The sequence below is a fragment of the Pteropus vampyrus genome, unplaced genomic scaffold (genome assembly GCF_000151845.1).
Source record: "Pteropus vampyrus isolate Shadow unplaced genomic scaffold, Pvam_2.0 Scaffold260, whole genome shotgun sequence".
NCBI classification, from domain to species: Eukaryota; Metazoa; Chordata; class Mammalia; order Chiroptera; family Pteropodidae; genus Pteropus; species Pteropus vampyrus.
The window spans coordinates 241,129-265,451 of NW_011889041.1; the positions used below are offsets into that span (position 1 = coordinate 241,129).

General features: G+C 33.0%; 1 protein-coding gene across 1 annotated transcript in view; it reads right to left on the reverse strand.

The window, feature by feature from the left end:
* Window positions 1-24,323, reverse strand: part of ZNF451 (zinc finger protein 451) — a 71,029-nt gene that overhangs the window by 13,131 nt on the left and 33,575 nt on the right. Inside the window, exons 6-13 of the mRNA XM_011375001.2 lie at window positions 20,750-20,900; window positions 19,406-19,532; window positions 15,353-15,506; window positions 14,714-14,861; window positions 9,907-11,510; window positions 7,926-8,069; window positions 6,768-6,898; window positions 5,734-5,920 (exon numbers count right to left, since the gene is read on the reverse strand). Of these exons, the coding sequence (XP_011373303.1) occupies window positions 5,734-5,920; window positions 6,768-6,898; window positions 7,926-8,069; window positions 9,907-11,510; window positions 14,714-14,861; window positions 15,353-15,506; window positions 19,406-19,532; window positions 20,750-20,900 (2,646 nt within the window). The remainder of the gene's footprint in view (window positions 1-5,733; window positions 5,921-6,767; window positions 6,899-7,925; window positions 8,070-9,906; window positions 11,511-14,713; window positions 14,862-15,352; window positions 15,507-19,405; window positions 19,533-20,749; window positions 20,901-24,323) is intronic.

Sequence of the window (24,323 nt, forward strand, 5' to 3'; positions counted from 1 at the left end):
AAATCTTACATTAATCAAGTTAATGTTCTTCAACTAAACTACAAGATATGGTCAAGTCCTATTACATAAACGGATCACTAAGAACCCACAGAATTTTTTATATAAGCTATAGCTGTCACCAATTAAATAGTGGAAAATAGTAACTCAGAAATTCAGTCATCAAGGAATATGGCTGAGGTAGATACAATAACCCAACACTTTGGAAAGTGAAAACAAACAAAAAGCCCTTAAAATGTATGGTCAGTGTAGTAAAAACAAGAAACATACTTATTTCATCTTATGGAGAATGTATTACAAGCAGGGAGCAATGTCACACAAGGTAAATGAAAAAGGGTGCTTGCATGGTTCCTTTAACTCAGTTTGTGCTCATCATACTGAGACTGCATTTTTACAGTCAGAAAAAAAGAAAATGGGGCTTGTTTAATTAGACAAAAGATCCTAAGGATCTTACGAAGTTAATCACTTTCCTTGGCTATGTTTCACATACAATCAGCCTACTTTTTAAAGTACCACAACCCACAATCAAATTAAAACCAAAAAAACAAAAAACAAAAAAAAGCCCCTCTTCCTGAATGTTATTTTTTTTTAATTCTCATATTTGGTATCATTAACATGGATTCTGCAAATGTCATTAGACTGCAGCAGAATGGCTCTCATTATCTTCACTCTTCAAGGATGAGATTAGAGACAATAATTCGCACGGGACTCTATCTACATCATAAAATCAGGTGTTTCTGTCAGTGATACTGAAAAAAAAAAAAAAACCACTTGTGTAGCCACAGGTAGCATATTTTAACCTTTCTAGATCTCTGCTTCTCATCTATAAAATAGGGTAATCTAACACACCCTACCTCACAGTGTTGTAAAGAGAATTAAATAAAACGTGTAAGTTCTTTAAACATCTTTAAACACTAGGAATATAAAAACCAGCTAGCATGGTTGGCTGGCACATAGTGAGACATCAGTAAGTCCTTTCTTTTCTTTAAAATGTTTAAGTAACAAGTTATATGTGCATCTTTGAGACATTAGACTTGAGTTAGAATGCACATATATTTGTAAATAAAATGTAAAAGGTCTAAGAAAAAGAGTCTCTATCTGGCTTCTCTGATTAGGATTCCTAGAAAAGATCCATGTTTCTTGGCAAGTTTTAAAAAGGTGAGGGTGAATACATTATAAAATAGAATTGATGAAGGATAAGGGGGCCAAGGGTGTTAATTAAGGCTATTAATATTTTTAAATATCTCTATAAAGATATAAATCTTTATATATCATAGCTGTAATAAAAATGTTTGTGCTGGAACCCTGATGCTTAGGTGGAGAGAGATTTTATAGGGCAAAAACCATGACACATTCAAATCTCAAAATTAGTTTAAAGGCTCACCTTGCTGCAAAGAATAACCGATTTAGCTTAAGTAACCAAGTCAGAAATCTAAAAAAAGTACCGGTAGTAAAGCTACTTAACTACCTGTCCCCTTTCTACCAAGCAAAAAGTAATACCTATGGCCAAATGACAACACATCTGTATATGAAACCAGCAATTCCAAATACTCTATTTCTACTGAGACAAGTACCTCCTGAAAAAACGTCTAATTAACTGAAAAATTAGTAAAAGATTAAATTCTCAGAGTATAAAATACCATATGACCATTGATTCCCATGACACTATTCAACAGACTCTTCCTGTTTATATAGGAAGCTCCTGTCCAAAAAAAAAATTTTTTTAGTCCTAATAATGAAAAATTTCTGAAAAGTCTGAGAAAAATAATAGGTTCAAACTTGTATCGTTTGGCTATACAATGGTGATTTTTAAAACTGGAAAAATCAGATTTCTTATAAAATAATATGAGAGAACTTCTACTGTATGTTACTTATAGTATGAACTTTTGTACCAAAGAGAGTTTGAGATCACAAATTCTCTGAAACTGTATGTGATATCGCATATACATGTTCATTTTTAGGGAAAGAGCCATAGAAAGCTTTTATCAGATTCTTAGAAAGGTCCACTGACTCCCTACCAAAAATCACAGTTCCTTAAGAAATTGTGGTCAGATCTGAAGCTAGGAACACTACGCTAAGGGAGATGAAAGGAGCTATCCTGGCATTTTTATGGTAACCAAAATTACCCTAAAGGCCCAATAAGATATAGTATTTATGGACATTGAGAGATTTTCTAAGTCTCAATACACTCCTTAAAAGAAACTATTACTCTACTATTCACAAAGCCATTTCTTAGGAAAGGTAATGGAATAAAGTTAACCGAGAAAGTGATTATTCTTTGACTTTCTTACTACAGTGGTCCTACCCTTATCTGCAGTTTCACTTTCTGTGGTTTCAGTCACATGCCATGGTCCAAAAATATTAAACGGAAAATACTAGAAGTAAACAATTCATAAGTTTTAAACTGTGCACTGTTTTGAGTAGCATGATGAAATCTCATGTTGTCCAGTTCCATCCCGCCCAGGACATGAATCATCCCTTTGTCCAGTGTATCCACACTGTACATTTGATCCTTGGGCAACATAGGTTTAAATTGTGTGGGTCCACTTATTTTTTCAACTGCGCCACAGTTCAAACCCATGTTGTTGAAGGGTCTACTCCGTAGTTGGGAATCTGTGTATTCAGAGGACCAACTGTAGTAATATGTAGATTTTCACCTGTGCAGGAGGTTAGCACCCCTAGCCCCAAGTTGTGCAAGAATCAACTGTACATGCCATCTGCCCCTTACTCGTTAGCTGTCTCAGTTATCAGAATGACTGTCACAGTAACCTATAATGCCTGTGTTGAAGTAACCCTTATTGTACTTAATAATGTCCCCAAAGCACAAGAGTAGTAATGTTGGCAATTCAGATATGCCAAAGAGAAACTATAAAGTGCTTTCTTTAAGTGAAAATGTATGTAAAGGAAAAAACACTATATATATAGAATTTGATATTATCGTGGTTTCAGACACCCACTGGCAGTCTTAGAATGTTTCACCTGCAGATAAGGGGGGGACTACTATATAAAGTTTACTACCAGGCAGTTTGATGCCTTTAAGTCTTCCTACCATGAATTTGATTTGTCTTAAATCAAATAACTGAATCTGAATATACTATGATTCAGAAAACTTTTTCTGTATTTTGGAATTACAAAAGCATCTTTAAATCAAATCAAATACCATGATTTAAGAATTCTATACTTCTTTAGCCACTTAATAATTTCCATTACTTTTAAAATGAAAAGATGCTCAACATTACTAATCATTAAGGAAATGCAAATCAAAATTGAGATACCTATTAGCATGGCTACTATCAACCACAAACAAACACAATCAGAAAATAACAAGTGCTGACAAGTATGTAGAGAAACTGGGACCCTAATGCACTGTTGGTGGGAGTGTAAGTAAAATGGTGCTATTCCTGTGGAAGTCAGTATGGAAGTTTCTCAAAAAATTAAAGATAGAATTACTACATGATTCAGCAATTCCATTTCTGGGTATGTACTCAAAAGAAGTGAAAGCAGGGTCTCAAAAGAGATATTTATATACCTATCTTCATAGCAGTATTATTCACAGTAGCTAAAACATGGCTACAAGCCAAGTATCCATGGATGGATAAATGGATGAGCAAAATGGGGTATATACATAGAATAGAATATTATTCAGCCTTAAAAAATGAAATTCTCACATGTTATAATATAAATGAAACTTGAGGACATTATGCTAAGTGAAATAAGCCAGTCACAGAAAGACAAATGCTGTATTTCACTTATATGAGGTACTTAGTGTAGTCAAAAACAGAGACAGAAAGTAGAATGGTGGTTGTCAGGGCCTTGGGGGAAAGGGGATGGGGAGTTATTCTTAAATGGGTACCAAGTTTCAGTTTTGCAAGATGAGAATAATTCTGAGGATGGATGATGATCATGGTTACACAACGTAAATGTAGTTAACACCACTGAACTGTACACTTCAGTTAAGATGGTAAGACTTATGTGTATTTTACCATGATAAAAAAATTGGAAAGTAAAAAAAAAAAAACCTAGTGGCTAGGAATATTTACAGTAGTAATAAAAAACAGCTGCTATTTATTGAGCACATACAGTGCTTTATATACTGTGCTAGATACTTTATATATATCACTAATTCTTACAACCTTAAAGATAAGAAAAGTGAGACTCAGAAAATGTAACTTGACTGAAATCAGCTAGGAAGCAGCAAAGTCAGCGTTTGAACCAAAGCCAATGACCTTCTTTATGCACTGCATGATCTCTGCATTTCATAAAAATTCAGAATAAAGTACACATGTACCCCCAAAGAGCAGTAAGTTCAAAAGAGCAATGATTATTACTGAGTGATTTAAAAAAAAAAAAGAGTATAAGAAGCATTCAGAAGTAAACAATCGGCATATAACAGTAACCTATTCTCTCACCTCCAACCCTGATATACCCATGCAGATCTATTCATATGCAGCTCTCATTCCAAATAAAGTTGAAATAAAGGCAAATTCATACAGGTTTCACATTCTAAATTGCAAAAGAAATGTTTCCAAAAGCATCAGCAAAAGAGAAGAAAAAGGGGGCTGGCCTATGGTGGAAAAGGTAAAAAGTATTTTACAGAATATTAAATAAATGGTAAAGACTGGGAAAGGGATGGCAAAAAAGTGAAAGAAAAAAGAGATTCTAAAAAAAAAAAGCCAAAGAGAGAAAAAACAAGTGAATGAAAACAAAAATTACAGAACAGAAAGATAAAATTCAATACTAAGATATGCAAAACAGTGTTGATTTTCCTTTAAAGAGCACAGTTGAGTTAGATTAATGATCCCTAACTTTGTTGAAGTGAATCAATCCACTGTAATGTGTGATTACAGCAAAATTCTTCAGAATGGGTTTCTAATCAAAATGTGGCTCTGGGTAAGTTCAAAGAAAAAAACAGCTAGGAGGCAAGCAGAGCTGGAAAATTTAAAGGCACATAATAAAAATGCCCCAAAGTAGTCAGCTTTTCATTGAGGTCATTCATTAATATATTCAAATCTTACTCATGGCTATAAATTTTTAGGATATTTAAAAATTATTATTCTCTTCTACCACATTTATTTCAGAAATCATGAAAAAAAAATCTTTCTGAATCCCTAGAATGTCATTCTTTCTTACATACCAGTTAGTGAAATTGGGCATCAGTACTGCCTTTCTTTGAACAACCTCGGAAAGGTAGAGCAGAGTGTGTTAAGTCCCAGGAATAAGATAAGAAGTACCTACCCCTTCTAAGGAACTAAAGATCTTTCGGGGCTTCACTTTTGTCATTGTTAACCTCTTAAATGGTCTTTTTTGCGGTGGGAAGGAGGAGTGGAGAGTGTGGTACTGCCATATTATTATTTATTGCTTTCTGGTTTCACCTGTAAGACTTTCCTTTTTGAAAAATTAAAGATGAATTTGGAATTTTAGAAACAAATTGAAGATCTGGATTCTGAGGTTTACAAAGTTGTACTAACATTATTTCATACCATGAATATATGTTATATACGTTAATATAGAGTTTGTCTCTTAGTTCAAAAAGACTCCAGAAAATTATAAATTCATCCTCTTTTAAAACACTAAAGAATGAAAGTGAGATAAGGAAAAATAAATAAGATAGAAGTATGAGAGCATGATGTTTAGTAAGCAGCCAACAGTACACTAGTGGACAGCAGTTTATTGGTTTCTCTCAGCAGTGAAGTCTCCTCCTCTTGGATGGTCTGCACTGTGACTGCAGCTGCATACCTTTGGTGGTATCGGATATACTATTTAACAAGGCACACATCATATCTCCCTCTAAATGGTGAGGGTTTAGTATATGTGCTGGCCTCTGAGTCTTCTTAAATTGATTTTCTAGCTCCAGAAAACCTTGATCTCCTGAGAGGATGGTGAAAGGAATTTGCTTGGGTAGTTGTTCATCTAGACGGCCAGCCTAAGTTGGAATAAATGGCATATGTTGATGAAAATTAGCATTTGAGTTTCAAATCAAGTTACATATATTTCAGAATGAACGCATACCTAGTAAGATATATTTAGCTTGTTCCCCAGCTCCCACCAAAGATCTCCTTCGTAAATGAAATATACCATACTTAATCAAATATAAAATGTTATCAATTATTATAAGCTAGCTTATGTGCCACTAAGAAAGAAAGAAAGACCAAAAGTCCAATAGGAGGCCCCCTCATAAAGCTGAAGTGCTTTAAATCAACTATAGAGAAAAGGTAGGCAATGTAATTTGCACACTCAATCTTGGCACTGGATAGGTAGAAAAAGAAATCTCTTGTGGTTTAAAACATAAGCATCAGTCAACAAGTTTTCAGAGTAAATTCATGTTGTAAGTGTGATACATAAACCCATTAAGCAGAGACTTTAAACTGTGTCTCAGGTTGGTAATTTCTCTAGGTGACTGGCAGAGACAGAAGCAAATGCAAATCCCATCTAGCCAACAATGATTGTTCAGGTGCCTCTCAATTTCAGAGACGTTGAAATGTGAAAGTGTCTCAGTAACTTCGAGTACAGTGTCATCTCTTTATCATTTATTCCATAAAAAGTTTAAGGTCTACTATGTGTAGCTTAGATTCTGCTAGGAGTTAGGGATAAAGCAGTAAATAATTATGCTATGGGCTCCTGCCCGCATAGTAGTCATAAGCAGAACATGATACAGAAGGTTATATGAAAATATACCATTGAAGAATGACCTACAGTGTCATTATGATTAAAGCGAAAAAAATCCAAACGGGTCCTAGATTCACATTAGTTTGAATAAAACAAGAACTCACATGCATACATATGGCAAAATCAGCAGCATCTTTTCTTTTACTACAGCGTGGATGAAGGAAGAAGCATCCAATCCTATTCAGGTAATTATAGATCTTACAATTGAGTGGAGGCTTCCAATTGGTGTTTCCTCCTGTTATTTTTAGAAAAGGCATGATAATCAAATGGTAGAAAAAGTCATGATAGAAAAAGAAAAGAACACTAGATACAATTGAAAATTCTATCAAGGAAAAACACATACTAGAAAAAAAAGTGCTAGAGAAAAAGTACCAGGTGAGAATGCAGAAGAACCCAGTTCTAATGCAGGTTATCATCATTTTGTTACTTTACAATCTTGGGAAAGTAGAACAACCTCCCTGAATCTACCTATTTATCTGAAAACTCACAGTGATCTTAAGGAGAATCAAAAGTAATGTGTAAAAATTCTTTGAATGATATCATTCTATATGAATGTAAGCATTAGTGGTTTTTTACAAATAAGTCAAGGCTGTTTAGTGGACAGTTATGACGAGCAATCAGTAAAGTCAGACTTACTAAAAGCCTGTACTGGCTAATTTATCCAGATTGATATGTTTCTATCTTAAATTCCAATCCTCTTCATATGCTGTTTCCTATCAAACATGAAGTATATTAGATGCTCATTATACTAAACTATAAATCAAAGAAGTCTCTCTCCATGGTTTGGTCAATGGTTTGTAAAGAGATTTAGATGAAGATGCACATTTATGAATAATTAACATACTAACATAATTGCCACAAGGCCTAAGCTCAAAAGCTAACTGCTATTTATTAGTTTTAAACTTTGGGAAAAATAAAAACTTCTCAGCCTACTTCCTTATATTTTAAAGGGGAGATAACTATAATAATTAGTAAGCATGTATTAGTACCAAATATAGTACCTGGCACAATGTAGGTATTGAATAAAGGCTTTTTCGATCCGTATCTAAAGATCCACAAACTTTGGGCCATCAAATAGAACATTTACCACAGAGAAATGTAAAGAGAAAAATATTCTAGCAGAGTAACTATAATGCAAAGTGACAATATTCCAATTATGTTCCTGTGTTCTATTCAGGAAGGTTCAAGAGGAGTCCTTTAAAGTGAACCATATTCTAAGGGGAAAACAGAGAAATTGCCTCAAATGTTTTTATTAACCATACCTTGAAAGCCCCAAATAAATGTTCCTTGGTTAAGATGCCCTGGTAGATGACCAAAAAAGTTTGACCAGTTATCAAAATCTACAAAGACTATATGAGTCATGGTTCTCAAGTAATCCAAATCTGGAAGCTCAACAACTTCTTCATCTAAGAAAGAAACATTTACATGAATTTGGTAAGAATTAGCTAGAAACATTTTAATTTCTCAAAAGTTTAAAAGATATCAGAGAACTAATATGCAAAATATTAATCTTATGTTATTCATTTCTAGCTAAACCTTTTCATAAAGTCCAAACCTATACATGATGCAGTACATTTAAATCAAATAAAAAATATTCTGAATATTTCAGAAATTTGATTATATATCCTTTCTAAAACCACAGGCTATTGATCCTAAGAATTTTTTTTTTAATGTCATTTATAAAAGTAATTTTTTTTTAAAACGGTGTACTAGAAGAACTAGAAGACAAAGTTTTAAGGCTAAATAACCCAAAAATTGCATTATCATCAAAATAAAATGTCAAGGTTACCTGCTATAAACGTTCTCCCTATAAGAATTTTGTTATTTTCCTAACCTAGACTGATTTATTAGTACTCCTCTGGCTCTGTGGTTAAACACCTCATAGAGCAGAAATGAGGTAACCTACAACACTGTTATATCATAAGGTGGTGCATTACAGGTACCAGTGGCACTTCAGCACCATTCGCCACAAACATCTTTCTTGGTTCTCAGGTTCTTTCACCTTCCACCATTCTCCAACTTTCATTCTCCTTTATTTTCCTCCTTTCTACCTTAAAGTTTCTAGTGGCAGCAATGCAAACCTTAAGATATTAAATTATTTTTAAAACACATAGTTTCTCCTCTATCCAATGGAGACGCTCTCAAATACACGCTGCATCCCCTCCCATTTCCAAGCCACCTATCACCTTGTCTTTTCTTAAAATTCTCAGCCATTCTCAGATTTAGATACTAGAATCATGTTCTATCGAAGACCAACACAAATTCCCAAAAAGTAATCAGAAGAGCAAAAGAAAAGTACAAGAGAACAAAAATGGTATGACCGCTGTTTCACAGTTTGGAGTAGAGTTAAATGGATCTGTAGTATTTCATTTAATCATTTCTTACATAAAACGTGCCATGGCTAAAGGTGATGTTGATACCTACATGTCCTATAGAGTGAGCCTGTAAAAATTCAAAGTTTCATAAAAAATATTTTATTAACCAAAATTTTCACATATCCTCATCGTCTCCGCTCTTAACTTACTGAGTTAATATTTAAAAGGATATAGACTTAAAATTATATTCTAGACAAAATAAATTATACTCTAAACAAAATAAAAACATTGCAGTCTTCTAGACTTATCTAACCTTATCATATGGAAGAAGGAAAGTCTAGAGTAAGTAAAACAGGGGGATCCTTACCTCATATCTTTCCATTGTTTCTTGCTACCACTTGTAACTCTACTTCTAATTCCTATTTTAACTGTAAGTAAAAGTTATGCTTCCAAGATAATCATAACAAAAATATACAAATTCTAAAGTGAACTTCAAGATTTCTCACAGAATAAAGCCAAAATAGAAACAAAATAATTCACTTGATTTATCATCTTTTGAATGAACCAAAATCTAATAATATGTTCGGGATAACTTTCAAATTCTACTTTCAGAAACACTGTCGATTTCCTTCATCTCTCAAAATTCCCAAGCCTTTTGTAAAAGAAAAGAAAATCTTATCTAAACTACATATTATTTAAAGCTAACATATATTCTTTGTCCCCTTAAGTTTAGAGAATGGCTGGCTAAATGTAGTAGCTACATTCTGGCTAAAAAGCATATGCTACAGTAATTAACATATCATCCTATTATGTTTCTTGCTTCAAAACTGAATCATTATTAGCTTCCACAAAACGATGGCTACAATACATGTATATTTCTATATTAATATGTGAAATTTGCACAGACATTAGAGTTGTAAAGCCATACCTATATTCTGATAGCTTAGGTCATTCTCGGCTCCTTTCTCCGTGTCTGAATTTTTTGGATAGCTTACTGCCTGTTTCAGTTTTCTCTCTGTACGTGAGGCACTAGCAGCAAACTTGTACGGGCTTGTTTTTTCAGATCCAAAATGAGCCACACTGGGTTTCTGTAAGAAGCAATGTTTTCTATGGAAGTGCTGCTGAGCACTCTCGGGATCATGAAATGCTTTGGTGCAGGTGCCACACTTGATCACATACTGTTGCTCCTCCTCCTCGCTCTTTAATTTGTGCACTTGACGGATATGAGTGTTCATGTCGGCAACATTCTGTGCTGTTGCTGAACACAAACTGCAGCGAAACCACAGTTTGCCCTTATCCAGCATGATTTGAAGACATTTACTATAATCTTCCTTTCTGTTGACTTTGCAGATGTAACTCTCACGGCAACCACAGGTTAACAGGTTACTGGTCTCTATTACTGAATAATCATTCTCAGTTTTAATTGAAGTTTCAGTTTTTTCTGACACAAACACATAATCTATGCCATGGTGCTCCTTGTAATGACTCAAAAATGCTTCTTCCACATTAAAGGTAAGATCACAAAGCCCACAGAAGTATTTAATATTTATTTCATTGTCATGCTCATCTTGGCAATGTCGATATAGTGTTTCTATCTTGTGAAAAGTCTTTTTGCAATGAGCACAGCTGTATCTGTGAAACTGGTGACTTGCTAAAGACATGCAGTGCTGTTTCACACATTCTTGGGAATCAAACATATCTTCACAGATTCGGCATTGCCATTTGCCCCTTGGAGGATTGTTTGCTGGGGAATGGTCAATAATAGTAATCGTTGAAGAAGGATTCTTAGCAGCCAAATTACTCCCCATTGTTGTAGAGGATGACGGCAAAGTTTCACTTTCTACCTCATCCATCTCATAGAAATATCTGTGACCATTATGAAATTCAGTCACATGTGCCATAATAGTCTCTTTCCTTGTTAACTCCTTTTTGCATGTCCGACACCAGAAGAGAAAGTTATTTAAATGGGCGCCTCCATGAATCCTGCTCATATGTAAACGAATGACTCCTAAATCTTCACACACCTTTCCACACACCACACACTTATAACACATTGTATTTGCTGAGAAAACGTGCTTTTCTACTAAATCTTCACTTGGGAATCGTTCATGGCATTCACAAAACCAGGTTTTAATAACTGACTTTTCTTTCTGGGCACAAACCATACCTTCGTGGCTTTTACCTTCTAAATTCATCTTTTTTTTTGGAATGGTGCTGTAGTCTTGTGAGCTAGATTCTTGAAGAGACATAGTTCTTTTAAGTGATGAAAACTTTGATTGATCTAGCAATAGATTCAAGTCAGAAGGAGGTTTGTTCCCTTCACTGCTGTGGCAATAAAGTAAGACTGATTCTTCCATTGAGTTAATCACTCGGACTTTGTGTCCTAAATTCTGCTTGTGATTTCGGGTACTGGTTTCATCCACAAAGACTTGGTTGCAATTTGGACAATAACCTCTTAATATGAATTTCTCTGCAACCTGGGCAATGCTTTTCTCAGCTACAGCTACAGGACCAGCATTTCGACAACGAACTCTAAAGTGGATAAGAAAAATAAACTCTTTCATAAGTATTTTTTAAATAGAGTATCTCTGCTTTTATTGCAGGAATTACAAAACAAACAGTGTATACATAAGCACTAAAAGGTATTTTAGAAAGATAAAATATTCTAGCATCTCAAAATACCTGAGTATTACCTACATTTTGTCTCTTTCTATCCTATATACAAAAGGGTAAAACTAGAGTCAAAATATCCAAAAAATTCAGACAAACTTCAGAGAGCTAAAAACAGTATCGAATGCACTGATAGAGGACCTATGATAATTACACTGTGTAGAGGAACACTATGGTAAGATTCTCAATAATCTGATACCTACTCTTTAATAACTGATTTACTTTATGTCAGGAATATGCTATGCCCATAGCTGCTCTTATACTAAAGAATCAGGCTCAATTAAGACTGCACACAATTCCAAAAATTAACTAAAAATAAATCAATTTCTCAAGGGGAAAAGAAAAATGGAACTGTGCTTAAACTGTCTTCCTTTCACTACTAAACCAAAAAAAAAAAACAGACCTGCTACCATTCCATGTATTTAATATATTTTAAAAGTGGGAAATTATATAAAGTATGGTCTTTAGTTATAGTGGAATTAAATTAGAAACAAAAAATGATAATAAAAATATCTAAATATTTGGAAATTAAATCCCTAACGCTTTAGAAGTTAAGCAACACATTTCTAATAAATCTATGGGGTCAAAGAAAAAATATCAAAAAACAAAAGGTAAAATATTTTTAACTTAATAAAAATGAAAACAACTTATCAAAATCCGAGGGATGCAGGTAAAGCAATGCTTAAAGAAGAATTTATAACTTTGAATGTTTATACAGAAAAAGAAGGCCCAAAGTTAATCAAAACTTCTACCTTGAGAAGCTAGAAAAAGATAAGCAAATTAAACCCAAAGTTTAAAGAACAGAAATTTACAAAGTAAAAAATAGGCAAATAACAAAGAATCATCAGCGAAATCAAATGCTAGTTGTTTTAAAGATCAACGAAAATTTGTTAAGATATAAACATAAGAGTTAAGAAAAGCTTTTTAAAAAAATAATGAAGTAAACAAAATATATTCCTAAAGCAAGAAGCAAAAGTTTCTCAGATAGGAAAGAGAAAACATAACCATATCAATTTTATAAAAATCAATAAATTACACTTCATGAGATTAAAAGCTTCTGCTCATTAAAAGCCATCATTAACAATATGAATATGTAACTAGACTGGGAAAGAATATATTCACAGTACATATATCTGACAAAAGATTTATATCTAAAATATATAAAGAATCCCAACTCACTAAAGGCAAATAATTCATTTTCTTGAAACAGGCAAAAGACTTGCAGACACTTCACAAAGATAAATGAATGGCCCAAAAGTGCATGAAGAAGTGCTCAATATCATTGTTCATCAGGGAAATGTAGATTAAAACCATAATGAGACACTCAAAAGAACAGCTAAAATGAAAATAACTGGTAACACCAAACCATGGTAAGGATGTAAAATAACTGGAACTCTCATACCTTGCTGGTAGAAATGCACATTAGTACAAACACTTTGGAAAAATATTTAGTAGTTTCCTATGAAACTAAATACACAACTACTCTTTGACCCAATAGTTCCACTCTTAGATATTCATCCAAGAGAAATGAAAATATATATCCATAAAAAGACTTGTACAAAATGTAAATAGCAGCTTTATTTACAATAGGTAAAAACTGTAAAAAAAATCCAAATGTCCATCAACATGAGAATGAATAAACAAATTGAGCTATATTTATACAATAAAATACTACTCACCAATAAAAAGGAACAATGTGCTAATCAATATAAACATATACTATGACAAACACAAGAGTATACACTATACTGTTCCATTTACATGAAGTTCAAGAGGAGATAAACCAATGTAAAGTGAAAAAAATATCAGAATACAGATTGGGGGTGAAGGGGTGGAAAATGGGAGGAGACATAATGGAACTTTCCACAGAGAGGGAATATATTTTGATAAAAATATAAGTTAAACGGATGTATCCATTTGTCAAAACTGTGAAAGTTAAGATTTGTACAGCTGAACAAATTTAAATTCTACCTCAAAAATAAACAAAACTTTTAAAAGGGGAGTAGGGACTAATCCGATGAATAAAGAAAACAAGAATGGCAGTGTTATTATTAAAGCTGGGTGATGGGTAAATGGAGGTTCGTTAAACTAGTCTATTGACTTCGTATAAACATTTCCATAATAAAACATTAAGAATAAAAATAAAAGCAGAACCAGGATTTAAACTCATGAAATATAAGTCAGAACCAGGATTGCTAACCTCAGTAATTATACTGAGTATATAGAGAGTAATTATACTCTGCAGTCTTAGTTTTATCAAGACATATAAATACTTCAGTTTGCGAAAACAATTGTTCTATTTAAACAAATACAATTGTAAATAAACTTTCAATACATTTTAAAGAAATAACAGGAAAAAAACTTCATGCGATAAACAGAAATTTTATAATTGACTAGGTATTTGATATTAAAAAACTTAATTTTTAAGCTGGGATAACATTTTTTAGAGTCTTTATCATTTATATATACATATTAAAATATTTACAGATAAAATGACATGATTTGCTTCAAAATAATAAGTTGCAGGAGGTGAAAATATAAATGAAACACCACTGCCATGTGTTAATAACTAGTGAAGGTGGATGAAAGGTATATAGGGGTTCATTATATTATTCTCCTTACTTTTGTGTATTGCTTGATAATTTCCATCGAAAAGACCATAAAAAAAATCATACTAAAATCTTCTTGATTATTTGATAAATTTGGCCTTTCACTGAAATTTAATCTTTCACATGTATATAATACTTTCCATTCTGGTTGACTTAAAGCCAAGGTTCTATTTTAAGCCTCTCCTCCCTACACATACACTTATAGAACACACAGGAAAATTATTCACAGATCTTAGAAATGTTAGCTCGTTTTACATTCACAGCAATATCAATATATCCACTTTTCCCACGCTTCTAATTTCTCTCAATTTGCTAATTTTGTTGATTTCCAGGCAAATGTATATGTTCATTTTAAAAGGAGAGAAACATGGAATAGAAAAGTATTTGTTAAATCTTACTGGTGAAGAGCTTGTTGGGCAGGATTCCCTTACAGCCTAAGACTAGACCTGTACAAACCTGAAATGGGCAGTGAGCTCCATGTGGGAACGCAGTGTCTGGTGGCAGGCCACACATTTAACTTGAAATGGAACATCTTTGCACAGAGAGATCAAAAGTTTCTTTGCAAAAGATGGAAATGATATTGGATGTGCTATTCCCTTGCCATCTGAAAGATAAAATAAACTATAACTTGCAAAGATTTGAGCAGAGAGTGATCCAACCTCCCCACCCCCTGCCTTTGCCTTTCTCAACATCAGCTGAAGTAAAATATTTATGTGACAAAAACCTTAAGGAATTAATTTTCTAGCCTTAAGTTTAAAAGATGCTGAACTCATGCTCAAATTAAAATTAGAGTCCAATACGAAAAAAAAAAAAAAAAAACAACTTTCCAGATAATCATGGATATAAAAAAACATTCTGAATAAATGTTCTCTTCCTAAGTTTCTCTTCATTCTTCAAAGTAAGTAAACCTTGCTCTTAGGTACAGATAAATATTGATAATCTTCTTTTGGAAAAAAAATTAAAATAAAAATCTTTCACTTTCCTGGGTTTTAAACTAATGTGAGAATAAATAACCTCAGGAATTATCTCAGAAGTATGATAAATCAGTAAAAATTAAAGAAGTTTAATAATTTTCAGAAAAGAGTATAAACATACCACCCAGTTTAAAACGCTGATGGAAATGATTCTTTCCAGACATATGCTTCAAACACTCATCCTTGCTGCTAAAAAGAAGGAAGCAACCTGGACACGCAAAACACTGAATAACCTGAGGAAGAAGGTTGTTTTTATGTCCATCATCTGCAGCTTCCTAAAATATAAGGCAAAGCTTTATTATACACATCTAAAATAAATTGATATTTGGTTTCTTAAAATCAATTTTCAAATGTTTATTATTTATTTAGAATATTATCTATCAGTTTTTAACATGAAAATTTTTCTTTCCTGAGTGTGAAGTATGGAACTTATAAATGAGGTCCCATATATGAAAATAAAATTTTTTCCTTGAAAACAAATTACAATCATCTGTCTGTGACAATAAATGTACAAGTACATATGTTTTCTATATATATTTTCTTTTATAAATACACATCCATTTGGAATATTATATAAATGTATAAATGTTTTCACATCACATATTTTTTGTTTTGCTTTGTTCAACTCTACTCTGCAATATAACTTATGTTTACATATACGTATCCATAAGTCATTCCATGCTTAATAATTTACAAAATATATATATAAATAAATATACAAGAGGGATTGCATTGTTTCAGCAAATATTGTCAACTTACAGACTCTTCTGCTTCTTAGTTTTCTTATTCCACGATACTTAATGGAAATCCCTAAAAATCAACTGGCATAGCTTTAATTCATTCTTCCTAATGGTGGCAAACTACTCCATGTTTTGGATCTAGTCGAGTATTCATTTTTAGGCCTTTTTTTTTTTTGGTAACTATTAACAATGATGTTGTAAACATTCTTGAATATATATCTTTATTTGTTGGTGCTTTTCTCTTCTCTGGAGTGGCCCCATTGAGTTCAAAGTTGTATTATTTGAATTGTATGCTTGCTTTTCAAAATAGCTATACGAATTCACATGTCTCCTAGAACTAAATAAGCCTGGCAGTAATAGCTATTATGAAACTTTTTTTCATTTTTGCAGTCTGACAGATGTTGTGATATTCACTGTTAATTTGCATTTCCTGTCTATTAGTGAGTTTAAGCATTTATTTATACAATTCTCTGGATATTCTATATTCTGTGGATTGCTTATTCATATTCTTTAACCTCATGTTTATTGGTTTTGTTTTCTCCCCTTCTGGTCAACTTGTATCATTCTTCATTATTGAAACTCTACGTCTCATCCTCCATTTTGCAAATATTTTTCAAATATCTGTCAATTAATTTTGCATATGCTCACCTTAAAATTTTAACATAGTCAAACAGGTCTGTCTTTTCTAGGGTCTAAGTTTCCAAACTTAGTTAAGAGCCTCTTTTTTCCAAAACTGGAAATATTTTTAAGTGTATACTTGTGTATGTTTATATGTATATGTATGTGTGTGTGTGCTTGTATATTAATAGAGTTTAACTTCTTGTTAACGGTCTTTAGAATAATAGCCTTAAAAGGTGTACTGTGTCTTTTTACATTTACTATCTTAAATTTACATTAGGGATATCAAAATAGTTTGTGTAGTCTTATGAGATACAACGGGAGGAGAAATAGCAAATTTATATTTATAATGAGGACATGTCATGCACCATATTAGGATTCAAAATGCGCTTTTCCATTTAATCCTTATAAAAACCCCATGAACTATTCTTTTCATTATTTACAAATAAGAAAACTGAAATTTAGGCAAGTCAACAAAATTACCAGTTCCTTCAACCAAAGTGTAATCTTAGAAGAGACAAAGCTACCATTCAAACATAGTTTTATATCTTTGGTTATAAATTCTATGCTCCTTCCACTATTCCCCACTGTGTTTTAATTCGGTGGGTGCCACATAGAAGATAACACCCAGGAAGATATTTTGCATTTCAATTACAAGGTTCTAAGTGATAAGGGCATCAAAGGCATTTACTAACCACCAATTTATACAAATATTCCTTAATTCTAAACTAAGAAAATAATTTTTAGTTCAATTGTGAGTTATAAAGAGATTCAATATAAAGCTTATTTAAATTATTTGCTCAATAGAACAAAAATGCAATTCTACATAAAATTTTATTGGATTATACCTATTACATATTTGCAAATACCATCTACAAACTGGGGGGAGGAATGGGAAATGGAATGTCTGGTAAGTTAAAGTACTCAGTTTCTTTTTACCATGATAAATCTGGCTACATTAAAATAAAATATACCATAAAAATTTGTGTGTGTGTGTGTGTATATATATGTATATATATATATAAAGTAGCATATATATGTATATATGCTATATATATGTGTGTATATATATATGTGTGTATATATATATATAAAGTAGCATAACAATAAGATACTACTTCATATCCACTAAAATGACTATTTTGAAAGACAGACAATAAGTATTGGCAATGATGTGGAAAAATTGGAACCCGCATTCATTGCTGCTGGGAAAGTAAAATAGTATATAGGGTGTCGAATTAACAGCTGGGCAGTTATTCAAAAAATTAAGCATAATTACTATACAACCCAATAACTTAACTCATCAGAGAAGTGAAAACATATGTCCACACAAAGACCTGAACACTTGTTTAGAGCAGCATTATTTACAACAGCCAAAGTGAGACCAACCCAAGTGTTCATCAACTGGATAAACCAATAAACAAAATGCAGAATATAGCCATACAATGAAACATCACTTGACAACACAAAGCCATGAGGTACTGATACATGCTACAACATAAATGAGCATTGAAAATTATTATGGTGACAGAATCTTATCACAAAAGGCCACATATTCTATGACTCCATTTATATGAAATGTCCAGAAAATGTAAAACCATAGAGGCAAAAAGTAGTTTATTGGTTTCCTAGGGCTGGGAAGGATAGGCTAGCAAGGGGAAAATAACCTTTGATGATAGAATGGCCCTAGAAACAGATGAGAAGCAATGGTAGTACCTATTGATCCACAAGTGACACTGAGGCACCCTGGAGCTTATAATGTGTCTACCACCACCACCACCACCACCACTACCATCAAAAAGGGAGCAAAGCTGAGAAGCTATTTAGTGATATATCCATTAGATGACTTTGTGTCAAAAAATACTAGATACTTGCTACTTAGTATGACCCAGGATCAGCAGCACTGACATCACCTAGAGGCTTGTTAGAAATGGCCCCACCTCAGATCTCCTATGTCAGAAATCTGCATTTTAACAAGATTCCTGAGTGCTTTGTTTGTACATTAAAGTTTGAGAAGCACTAGTCTAGTCAGAACAAATTGGAGATGAAAGGAAAAGAGGAGGCAAGCAAGGAAAATAATGAAAACTGGATAATTTCACTCTCTTTCCTTGAAGAATGCCATCTTCACAAAACAGAATTCATAGGTATACAATCTTCTAGCGACCTCTTCTGGCTGATTCAAGATAGACAATTACAATCTAAAGCATACTACTTTCCTTTAGAGTCCTTGTGACACATTCCAAAGAATAAGCAATAAAGAGAGCTAATCGAGAGCTATATCATATCAAATATGATAAACACTCATTACAGATTTCCATATTACATGGATTTGCATATACCATGAATCAACTCATGTCCTTTGAAATATAGCACTTAATGAGTTATATAAGACAGCCTTTTAAATGCTAGATCTATTTCTTAATATTAGCATTAATAAAATAATTGTTATTTACTACATGGCTCCAATGTTTTAGCAGGCAGTGAAAGACAGTGGACTTAAGAATAAGGTTCTAGTTCTCATCATGTGACTAACTCACAGAACATCTTAAATACGGTAAGTTAATTTCACAGAGCAACTCCATAAAAGGAAGGGTTTCTCTAATAATCTTTTGGATTTCTGGCTTTCAGCTATCAAATTCCTGCCCACGATAATTTAATGTTCCAAATAATTTTATTCTCCATAGGCAATCACAATTTTGATTCTTTAGTGTATCACTGGTGAATACAAGCTTAAGAGCAGCAAGAAAGCACCTACATTGAACTCCATGGTTCTCTAGAAAAAGTATACCTACTCTTAACTTAGGACATGCTCTTACCTTAGCAAAAAGGTGATCCCTATATTGTTGCTGAGTAACGAAATTTTTATAACATACTACACAAGCAAAGGAATTGATGAAAGATCCATGGAGTGTGATTGTTGGATCACATGGGGAGTGATCGAACCTACTCGGCAAAAGAGAGGTAACATTAGAAAAAAGCCCACATTCTAGGGGCAGACTATTAAGCTTCATTTGTTAAGCTAAAAAAAAAAACACAAATACACATTCAGAACTTTACAATTCTCTACTGAAATATTAAATAACGTTTTTCATATTTAGGAAATATCAAGTGGCTCCCACATGCGATATAATCCCTTCAGACAGTGACAAACAGTTTGTTCAAAATTTCATAAAAGTACTCAAGATCCAATAAAATGGATTCAGGTGTGTCTTGCCAAACTGGTAAACTTCCAGTTTGAAAATGGGAGACCCATCACCTTTTCTTTTTGCCTTATTTACCACAAAAGTCACAATTTTAAATGAACGATTAGAATAATCTCATGTCAAGATTTCTGGCACACTTGTTTCCTAAAACTGGCTTTTAATCCTTTTAATGTTCATCTTAACCATATAAAAAATTTGTCATTGTAAACTCCCTCAAAGACTTTTTAAAATAGTTAGGATACAGTATGCTACCCAGTTATTTGTTGAATGCTGAAGCTCCTTCTAGAAGCTTCTCTTGGTAAGGTAAAGCATAAGTAGGGTGAGACATCTAGAAAAGATAATGGCGTAGAGCCCCAAACTCTCAATTCCTATCTTTAAACTATCAGAAAGTGATTGTGAAGATAAGAATGTTTAATGCCTGTAATACTGCCTTCCTTGATATTTACTTTCTCAAGCTCTACTATTCCAAATTCAGTAAATTAATATGTTTCATAAATAGAATATTTATTGTTAATTTTGCAACATTTGGTTTGCCTTTAGCACTTTTGTAATGCCATACTAGCTTTCTTTAGGCTAGACGGAATATCTGTAACTGCTTTATGTCTCTTAAAATTTGCATATATGGGCTGGATTTCTCCAAAACTGATCCAACTGCATATCAATGCAAAAAGTCTGTTTGGAATTTTATGAGACATATTAGTAACAAATACATATTTAAAGGCTATATGCCTTTAAAGAGAGAACATTATTAGAAAAATCTGACTTCAACAAGCCTTCTAGGAAACCTAAGAAATATAAATTAGAAATAATGATATCATAACAGCACAAAACAATTTGAGTTGGAACATAAAGCTATAATCACAATGGCAGAAGTGCATCATGCTTTCTTTCATTTTATGAAATCACTTTGTAACTTATTTGATCTTCAATATCCACTGCTCTGAATACCACACTTACCTTTTTAAATGTCCTAATAGAAGGTGCCCATTATCAAATTCCTTGTTACAGTGCATTATGGGACATAAAATTGGTTTCCCAGACACCTGCATTTGGCCTCCTCTTCGAAATGAACTTTTTGTTCCCGAATTAATTGTGCCTGTTTTGAGTCCTGCATCATTGGAATATAAATTAAGTTCCTATTTCAGATATCTGTCCTTTGGACTTACTAAAACAATGAAAATTATGATACAGCATCAACTAGGCGGTACTAATTGTAATTAAATGTTTATAAGTTTTCTTATAAAAGATATAATAACATAAAAGTAAATAGTTATTTGGGACAAGGAAAGCAGTTAACACTTCCAAATAGCATTCTCTTGAAGAAAAAAAAAATGTTTCTAAATTCAACAGCCAAGAAATATCAAAGATCAAATATATCAGAAAATCAGCTGCTCTATAGAACCCTTATAGAACCTTTCTTCCCATTTATGTAAGTTTGCAAAGATCTTTTCTAACTCTTATTTTCTCTTTTAACTATCTTAAACACATTATAAGGGTTAATTATATTATAGAGGATCTGAGTTCTACAAAAATTATGTTAAACAATGTAACAGGGAGAAGTGGAGAAGTAAGGGAGGCAAGGAAAGAATAAGAGCAATACTTCTAAGGAATCCAGCCACTGATGAATCAGTTCCAACCTGGATATCAAGGAAGGAAGGTATCAGTGATAACAAATTTATACAACACAAAGCAGAGATTTATTTGCTGTTATCTCTCTCCTTTCTATTTAGCCTATTTTGTCCTTTCTCTTTTTCTCCTTTCAAAGCCAATTAAAAGCAGTGTGTCCATCATTACCTTCTCTTAATTAATACCCTCTTATACTGGTCCATTGTTCATCCCTTTTCTTCCTTCATAATCTTAATCTTACAGTCACAAACTCTTGTAATTAATACCCCCTAACCAAATTTTGTTCCCAGGGAATTCCCAGTACATGATATACAACTAAAAATTTAGAAATATGTTGTATAAAAAAAGAATTGTCAGACTGCCTGGAGGATTCTAACATATAGTTTGATTATTATCTCTTATTATTTCTTGTGGACTATTTTAATCAAATGTCATAACTATTTCATACAACAGAAAACTGGGTATTTATCTTTATGACATATTCTACAAAGCCCTTAAGCATTTACCTAGAGTAGAATATTATTCCTTTAACATCGTCTAGTTTTAAGATCTCTAAGTGATTATATATGCTAAAGGTTTCAACTGCCTTTCTGCTGTTTTAGTCCTTACAGGAAGAATGCCACTATTAAAAGCTGCCAAAATGCTTATACATGTGTTCTTCCAACGAACAATGAAGAGCATAGCATTAATCATATTTTAATATTAGAGGCATTCAATAACAATACACCTTTTTATATTTCCTTTTTTAATGCAGTCAGAATTATGACAATTTTTATTTATTATCCATACATATTCCAGATGTCACCCATTAAAACCTTCATTTAGCCAAAGAGTGCTAGATAAAAATTAGAGAAAACAATCAAGTGAAAGAAAATAAGCTTTACTCATAAAAAGACAACATAGAGAGAGATTTAAATAGACTGGAGAATGCAGTTTCTAAGTTATTAAGTATTAAATGTATGCAAATTGGCCTAACTATAAAGATATATAAAAGATGGATTTCCAAAGTTAGAGTAATTATAAAGGACTTAAACTACTTCTAATCTAAAAACTGAATTACAATAGCTAGATACTTTGGAATAGACTGAATGAGTCCCTTACTGAGAAGTAGAATCTCACTTTTTAAAATTAAAGAGTACAATGACTCATCTTTGTTTTTCCCAGCTACACCCTTTTCAAAGACCTCATTTCTCTCTGAAGCCCACTTATGGAAGATAAGCACCCATACCAAATACAGAGCAATGATAAAACAGCTGTTCTAGCAATTGATCCCAAACTTCAGTTTTACAGTTTTGCATAGACCAAGCAAAAGATCAAACGATCACATAAGAATACTACTTTAAAGACCTTAACTCCAGGCTCAAGCTTATCAGCTACCGATGAACCAGATGTGACCTAAAGATATATAAAATACCAAGTCTTGCCTAGAATCATAGACACAGCTAAATGACTTATTTGTTCCCACTTGGTCTGCTTGGGTAAATGCACAAACAGATGCTTATGAATTTAATTTACAATGCATTAATTATTCTGACAATCTAGAGGTCAGGAATTAGGACTAAAGAGGCATATTACTGGACCAAACCATTCTAGACAGGACTTGAAAGTTAGTTCATATGAGATAAATGATTTTTAGAAGAGATTTTAGAGATGATAAAGTCTTGTAGTTCCAGCCCACTTTCCTATCAAAGTTACCTACAAATCCCCTCAAAACTACAGATACCCTAATTATCTCTGCAGGTGAGACCCCGGCCTGTATTTAAAAGTTCCCAGGTAATTGTGATGCAGCTAAGGTAAAACCACTGAACTAGTCATTAACAACTACTGAGAATTGAATGCATATCAAGAAGGATTTTTAAAAAATAACTATAGCCTTAAAAGAACACTCCAAGAAGCAAAATTACTTGCCATCATTTCTAAGTATCTTTTGCTAAAGTAGGTCTGGAATGCCAAACAATTCTTTCATTTAGGTGAATGAAGTCACATTTGGAGCCCAAGGTCTAGGCTTGTTTTCTGTTTTCATCTACAAATGTTTATTCTAGCCTTCTTTGGTGTAATAGTCAACCAACATTTATCAAGCACCTCTATGCTGAACATTCTTTTTAGACACTGACACTAAATAGGATTGTCTTGGTCTTCATCCCCATAGAGCATGTAGTCTACAGTATAAGAGACAGACATGCAAACATAATAATTCAATAGAACAGGGTAAAAACTATATCAGAGAAACGAATAAAGCACTGTGAGATCAAAGAAGGATGAGCTACCAAACTTATGTGAAATAAATAAACCTAGCAAACTCTAGTGTTATTATCTGTGGGGCTAACCCCACAGGTAAGTTAGAAGAAAAAAGAAGAAAAGGTATTTAAAACGGAGGATGGGGCCAGATGGGAATTTGTCAGGCACAAACAGATTAGGAGATAAGAAGGAAATATAGTTTCAGGGAGTGGCCAAATGTCAAAATAACTACAAATTACTGGAACTATTTTATAAGTGGCATTTGACTCTACTCAAAAGAAAAAGAAAACCCTCTGAAAACTTACTTTAGAACAAGTAAGTTTTAGAACAAGTGAGTACTACATACTTTACAGTTAAACCTTATTCTGGATTAACTCCACAGCTAAGGTTTCTGTGGATATTCTAAGCCTTTAAGGGCTGAGTGGGTCTCTTACAAGACAGGCTAGAAGAGTTGCCATAGTGGGACAGTCCTACTAGCTCTTTAAAAATCCCATCAAATTATCTAGTAGGGGGAAAATGTTCCACAGTGACTCTTCCAGGAATCTCAGGTCTGCAGAGTTAATAATGAAGAAACTACCCAATGCTTTAGATGAGCCTTCCATGTGGACACTTACAAAGTATCTACATAGGCTGCACTGAAGAATAAGTAAACACTAATCCTTTAGAT